The sequence below is a fragment of the Halyomorpha halys genome, unplaced genomic scaffold, assembly GCF_000696795.3.
Source record: "Halyomorpha halys isolate HHAL.00 unplaced genomic scaffold, Hhal_1.1 Scaffold161.1, whole genome shotgun sequence".
NCBI classification, from domain to species: domain Eukaryota; kingdom Metazoa; phylum Arthropoda; class Insecta; order Hemiptera; family Pentatomidae; genus Halyomorpha; species Halyomorpha halys.
This window is the reverse complement of record NW_027105190.1, coordinates 914,045-921,331: the sequence shown is the minus strand read 5'-3', so window position 1 is coordinate 921,331 and position 7,287 is coordinate 914,045. Positions and strand designations below refer to the sequence as shown.

Here is a 7,287-nt window from a genome sequence, read left to right as displayed (position 1 = left end):
TTTTTCTCATTCATATTAACTAAAATAAAAACATTTTTAATGCTAGTCTTTTGTATAAATTGTTACTATTCCTATATTATAAATTACCTTCTTACAGTATTATTTGTAGTATTTTTATTTTATTTCTATACTTTTTTTTTTGTTCACTATATTATGGTTATTATTTCACTTTGTTTTTTAGCCATAATGAAGGCCTAAAATTTAGACCAAAACTTCTGCAAGAATAAAATAGGTTATATTTATTTGTGTTGATTTCTATTGACCGCATCTCCCAACCATCTTCTGACATTATATTTAAGGCAAACTATAAGCACATAACTATTAAAAAATAAAATGTTTAGGTTTGAAATTTGAAGACCAATCAGGTTTATAAGTCAAACTTTCATCAATATAATTAATTTGACAGTAAAACATGTCATTATTAATTTAACAGTAAAACATGTCATTTCATGAGTTTATTTATTCCATTATTATCCATTTATTTATTCCATTACAAAACAAGTATTTTCCATGGATAAAGTTTAACTCTGGGCTGGAGGATGCACTGAGTGGATGATTTTGATAAAGGAATACATAGACGCTATTAAGTAGAATACAACATTGATTGAATATTGATAAAGAACTTAGGTTTCAAAATAACTATGGAATCTGGAATGGATAATATAAAATTTAAGGTTATTTTTTCATATTCGTTATTAATCAGTTTTCATCTATTGTAAGCAGGATAGTTTCCTAGTGTTTCAAATTTGGGGGAGTGATGAATTCTGGGCATAGCTTGTTTTGAAAGGCTTAATTTTTGAAAGTAAAAGCATATATTTGAAATTAATTAATCTTTACTATCCAATCTCACTAAAATCCAAGTTGCACTTAATTTGTCAACTAAAATTGTAAGATGGAAACTTTTTTTTTTTCCCACGCCTAAGGAGGAATTTCTGCCATTTTGTTTCGAACATCCCAGTACAATTTAGCTTTGTTCATGTAACTCCTGTCTGTAATCATGTCCGCCATTGCCGCACATGTAAATATGTGATTGCCAGTCATCTCACCATCTCCAAACAGGATGCAGTCTGAAGACTCAGCCACTCCTATTCTCTTCAGGTGGTGCCGCAAATAATATGTCCAGTAGCCAATCTGAAGCATGCCACTGCCACCGCTCTTGGTAAAGTCAATGGAGGGCGCCTAGGCTTGGAGCCTCTTAGGATCTAGCAATGCCACCCAGTTCTTGCCCCTACATTCTCCTCTACTCCTTTCCTCTGCTCTTTCAGTGATAGCACTTCGGACCATTTCTTTCGTCATGTCCATGGTGATAGGAAGAAGCGGCTCTGGTTGGCTAGCCCCTAAACGTTCTAGTCGATCCGCTTCCTCATGTATACCACAATAGGCTGGAATCCACTGCATTACCAATACTTTAAGTATTTCTCTTTTACTTTCTTTAGATTTAGGGCATGCGAGAATTCTAGCATTAGATGGAAACTTGATGCATTTTATTAAGAAATATTCATTTGGCAGCATTTAAATAAATTTATGATTTTTGGCTTCTGTTTAAAGATACTTACTAATCTTCCTAAAAAAACAAATTAAATGGGGGGAAGGACTAGAATTAGTACAAAAGGTGCCTTCTTTAATTCCCACCTTGGAAACCATTATACCTAAAGCTTGCCCTGCCAACTGACCAGAAATCTGAAAGTAAGAATTTATCATACTATTATATTTCCTATTGTTTTTTGTACATACAGAACTGATAAGTTATGTTAAGGGGAGAAGAATATCTAAAGGTTTTTCAAAATAAAATATTTGTGACAGAAAAGTGCCAAGGGTGTGTGTCCCAATCCCTCTTCTCAGTATTTCAATATTTGACAAACAAATAAAATGAAAATATCAAAACAAAAAAAAAGATACTATTTCATTAATGTGATTTCTAAAAAGGTCACATTGGTCCATTTATGAATATTGATGTTTATTGTAATACCCAAACTTACTTTCAAAGATAGGTAATTTATCAATTTTTTCATGTAGTTTTTTCTGAACATAAAGAGTATAAGAAGGTTCATCTCTTAAGTAAACTGCTGGAACCCATCCTTTTTCCTCAGTCAAATGTTTCTTCACAAACCACCAGTCTGAATTAGTACTTTCTGAAAAAATAAAAAAGTTTTATGAAGTCATTAAAAGTTTAGTTACTAACTTTTTATTTAACCTAACACTTTGGCAGAATACAATGAGCTATTAAGAAATAAAATGTTACCTATAATATAAACCCTCTCTCCTTCAACTAAATTGAGGGCATCATCTGTTTCTGCAGTGTATGAACAAATTGAGAAAAGAAGCTGACCACCTTCTGTTTTTGTCTCACCTTTAAATAATATTACACATTGAGTTAGATAATTGCTTATACGCTAAACTAGAAAAGTATAATATAAAGTCTATACTTACTTTCCCCAAACTCTTCAACAAGTTTTGTAATTTGTAAAGATGCACCCTCTGAAATCATTAAATAACTTTATTCATCATTCATTCTAGTAGTAATTTGTATGATTATTTTTTTTTTAATGTATAATTAACTAACTTTTATTCTTTGACTTCTAAACTACCAAGAATCTCAAAAAAAAAAAAAAAAAAAAAAAGAGCAAAATAGATATAAGCACAATGTGCTTCCTTTGAACAGTAAAAAATATATAGACTCATACAAGGTACAATAAAAAATGCATGGTTAAATAAAATGTTAAAATGATTAATTTGGTAGAAATACAATGAGAATCATGCTTATCACAAAAACATACAAATAATTCATGGGAAATAATGAATAAAAGTTATTATACTTACAGCTCTAAAGAAGCAATTAAATTTTTAGTAAGCCTGAAGTAGTATGTAAGTAAAAAATATATATATATTAATTATGAACAAAATAACAAAAATATAAATAAAATAATAATAAATAAATGAAAAACAATCAATTTATTAAGATACTGATTATTAGAAGGCAAAACTAATATTAAAACAGGTAAATAAGCTTAGTTTACAATGATAAAATTTATATATTTATAACTTTTTCATATTTTGAAAATTAGAATGTATTTTTATATCTTTATAATTATATTACAATCAATAAATATTTTGAATATCAAGACTGGTTTTGATTGAAGATAGGATACATGTTTACCATTGGTAGACAAGCAAATCTGTTTGGGTTCTACTGTTTCCTAAATCATACTTATGAAAATATAAGGGGGTAAATATTCACAAGGTGGAAACAATTGGACAAGCTTGTATGAAACTTTGGAAAAATTTTCCTCTTAGGAAATACTCAAAATATGGAGTAAATAAACTACTCCCCTTTTTTGGATGACAATTATTTTTAAAATACAGTAGATTTTGGAACATATTTAATTAACCAGCAACAGAAGGTTTCAATCGAAAACAACCTCTGTATGGATGAGGTGGTATCCTACATCATTTATGAATGACTAGTACTATTTGGTGAGACCACCATAGCACAGATGCAGCAGCTAACACTCCCAGCTTTAAAAAAATAAATAAAAATAGATATATTCTTCTATTTTTATTGTTCCTGATGAAACATACTATTATGATTTTTATGAGATGATAAGGAACAAAGACACAGCAAATATTGTTTACAGATTTATGTTTGCCCATGAAAATATAACATAAATGAATTTATTTAAAAAATATTATCATAAAAAAAGTTGAATACTGTGTGTTTGATATTTGGTTGTACCCCCTACAATCATTTCCAAGATTTTATTAATATTATCTACACAGTTACTATATACTATTTTTTAATTTTATGATTTTTTCAGTTATTCTTTAAACGGTTGTTTTTGTCATTGTTTCTATTATTTATACATTGTATTGGAGAATTGATATTCTTTTTTCTTTTGATTAAGCTTACAACTATAAATCATTCCTACAGCAAACTACGAGCCATTTATGGATGGGTTCCTTAATATTATGAACATATTCTTAGGAGGGAGATAACTGCTTATAGCATATGAGTGCTGTCAGCACTCGATTCATCCAATGGCAAATTGTTGGATAAATAACCTATTTGTTGATTCCTCATCAAGTACTCACTATTTTAGTGTTGAGGGGACACAGGAAAAGTCTGCCAAACAACTGTTCCCATCCTGATTAAGCCTATTAATTTCCTGTCAAGACTAAATTCAGTCTCCCTTGCCAGAATTAAAATTTAGCAAACTATTCTTCCGGCCATAAAGAAGCTTAGTAATGATTCATTACTATAAACTGACTAAAAATATTAAAACCACTCTATTTTATTTTTGCGTTCAGTTCATTCATAAGTATTAACAGGCAGATAGCCAGGGATTTAGTTTGGAACGTATAAATTTTAATACACACTCATATAAATTTTTTTTTTGTGATTTTGGTTTAGAGATACCTGTGATAGTTCAGATTGATTAAACAGTCTAGTAAGAGCACCACATATATCTCTAAAGGTACCAGGATATTAATTATCTAAAGTAAATTAAAAATAAAAATCACTTCATTAGGAGAATGAAGCCCCTCCACTCCTGGCTACTTTCCTGAATATAAGGTAAGTATCTTGGGTTAGACACTAGTTACATAAATGAAATTCTGAAAATAGAAACCTTGTTTATAAATTTACATATTCAAAATGATTGTTTTACTGAATTATTTTTTCCTTTTTAAATTTATACTATAAATACATTATTATTTCATCTTGAATAATATATCAGCTCAATAAATCTGTACTTTTAAGTATGAGTTGTTGCATTTCAAAACCAACCAAGTCCATTTTTCAGAACTTATTTTTTTCCTTTAACAGTTTTAAGTATTATACCATCAGGAGGAGATAGATTTCTTCCAATAGGTGTTCAATCATATGTGATTTAATCGATTTTGTAAGAAATCTTTTCACCTTATGATTATTAAATGGAAAAACCGTACAAGAAAATATATAAAATATAGGAACATGGATTCAGGTGTTATTATTATTTATTTTTTTATGCAATGCCTCATATTATCTTAATATTAAAAGTATCAATGCTAAAACCAAATTAAAGATTTTTATATTGTTAGCATCAATTGTGAATCATTCATTCAAATATTTTTTTTTTTTTATACAAGATATATTGGGTTCTAAAAAAAGTTTGTAGCATTTTTTACTGGTGATTTCAATAAAACTTCTGATTCTTGTAAATATTTTTAATAAATTATATATGACCTATTACATGTTGCCATTTTTCAGGTGATTTTTTAATTCTGTTCTCCCAGAACTTCTCAGATTTTTGCACAATGAACTCCTCTATGTGCGTTTCGCAGTCCTTGAGTGTTTCCTGTTAAGCGAGTTTTGAAAGGCCCGAAATAAGTGAAAATCTGTTGGGGCAAGGTCTGGTGAATAGGGTGTGGGTGTGGGATCACATCCCAGCCAAACTCCAATAATTTCTCCGGGTCTGCAAAGACACGTGAGAATGGGTGTTATCGTGATGGAAAACTATGCCTTTGCGATTAGCCAATGCTGGACGCTTTTGCTCAAACACTCCCTTTAATTGAGATATGTTTAGCATTTCTGCGATATCCCATGTTGTAGAGTGAGGGCTGTCTGTGACCAATCCTTTAATTTGTTCATCATCAACAGTTGAAGGATGACCCGAGCACTTTACGTCTTCCAAGTCAAAATTTCTGATTCTGAACCAAGCAAACCACTTAAGGACAGTGCTTTCTCCTAAGGCATCACCAGCATACACACTGCAAATTTTGTAAACCGTCTGTGCAGGGTATTTTCCTTTTTGGAAATAAAAAATCATTAAATGACAAAAATGAGTTTTTTTCTCTCCATTTTGGGCAAGCAAAATATCACTTAAAGATAAGGAATCTCGGTTGAAACTGATGCATAAAAGCACCTTAACTAATCCTTTTTTAGAATATGTAAACATTATTGACCAAGTAAACATGATTTTACAAACACAGAGAGGATTAAATTGAAATATAGAAAAACGCTACAAACTTATTTTACAACCCAATATTTATGTAATTTATAAATGTTTCCACAGTTTGAGAAGTGACATGGCCAATCACTTATGAAGAAGGCATTATAAATGAAATTAATTGGACTGAATTTCTTTCTTGACAACTACAATGAATGAATGCCTCAGCTTAACTGAGTAAGGGATGTGAGAGGTGTCCCTTAAAAGCCACTCGTGAATAAACCAAAGAGCTTATCATTGGGACTATGACTTTTTCACCTTTTAATTGAATTCATAAAGTGGTGTCATATAACTTATTTTAATTATAATTATTATAAAGGATAAAATCATTTTCAGAATTTTATTTTACTTTGTTAGAAAAAATTATAATATTTTTGTATATTTATAATAAATTTTAAAGAAGCGAAAATTTAGACTCAATTAGCACTCAGTAGCTTTTTGACAAATTTATGAATAATTTACCTTGATGAAATGAAGTAATGGCAGGTTTCGATGGTTTCCTTTTCACTTTAAGTTCAAGAGATTCTTCCTCATAAACCACACTAGCACTCCTAGGCTTTGCACTCCTCAAACCGAGTTGTACTTCTTCTTCTACTTCTTCAACATTATATGGAGTAGTAGATGATTTTCTACGAAGAGGAAATTTCACTTGTTCAGGGCCTTCTTCTGTTTCTTCAGTAATATAAATGGTCTCTGAGTCAGCTTCTTCAGAGAATGTCACAGGTTTCTTTTTTCTTGGCAGTTTTACTTTACCTGTCATAGCTACTTCTTCTTCTTCATAAGTTGCTGCTTTTATTTTGAATTCCTGCTCAACCTCTTCTGTTTTAGTAACTTTAGGCTTAGGCCTTTTTAATCCAACCTGAACATTTTCTTCTTCAACTTCTTCTACTGTGTATGGCATGGTAGAAGATTTTCTTCTTAATGGTAAACCAACTGTTTCAGGCAGTTCTTCCACAGGTTCTTCAATATAAATTGTTTTACTACTCGCTTCTTCTGAGAAAGAAGGTTTCTTCTTCTTTGGTAGCTTTACTTTGCCTGTCATTTCTATCTCTTCTTCTTCATAAGTTCCTGTTTTTATTTTGAATTCCTGCTCAACTTCTTCTGTTTTAATAACCTTAGGTTTTGGTCTTTTCAAACCTACCTGAACATTTTCTTCTTCAACTTCTTCTACTGTGTAAGGCACTGCAGAAGACTTTCTCCTTAAAGGTAGACCAACAGTTTCAGGTGCCTCTTCTACAGGTTCTTCAATATAAATTGTTTTACTACTCGCTTCTTCTGAGAATGAAGGTTTCTTCTTCTTTGG

At 30.5% G+C, this 7,287-nt stretch overlaps 1 protein-coding gene across 1 annotated transcript in view; it reads right to left on the bottom strand.

The window, feature by feature from the left end:
• The window catches only part of LOC106678791 (titin), a gene marked incomplete in the record, with an annotated part of 234,754 nt that overhangs the window by 33,054 nt on the left and 194,413 nt on the right, over positions 1 to 7,287 (bottom strand). Inside the window, 4 exon segments of the mRNA XM_067049221.1 lie at positions 1,980 to 2,132; positions 2,243 to 2,350; positions 2,431 to 2,478; positions 6,447 to 7,285. Of these exon segments, the coding sequence (XP_066905322.1) occupies positions 1,980 to 2,132; positions 2,243 to 2,350; positions 2,431 to 2,478; positions 6,447 to 7,285 (1,148 nt within the window).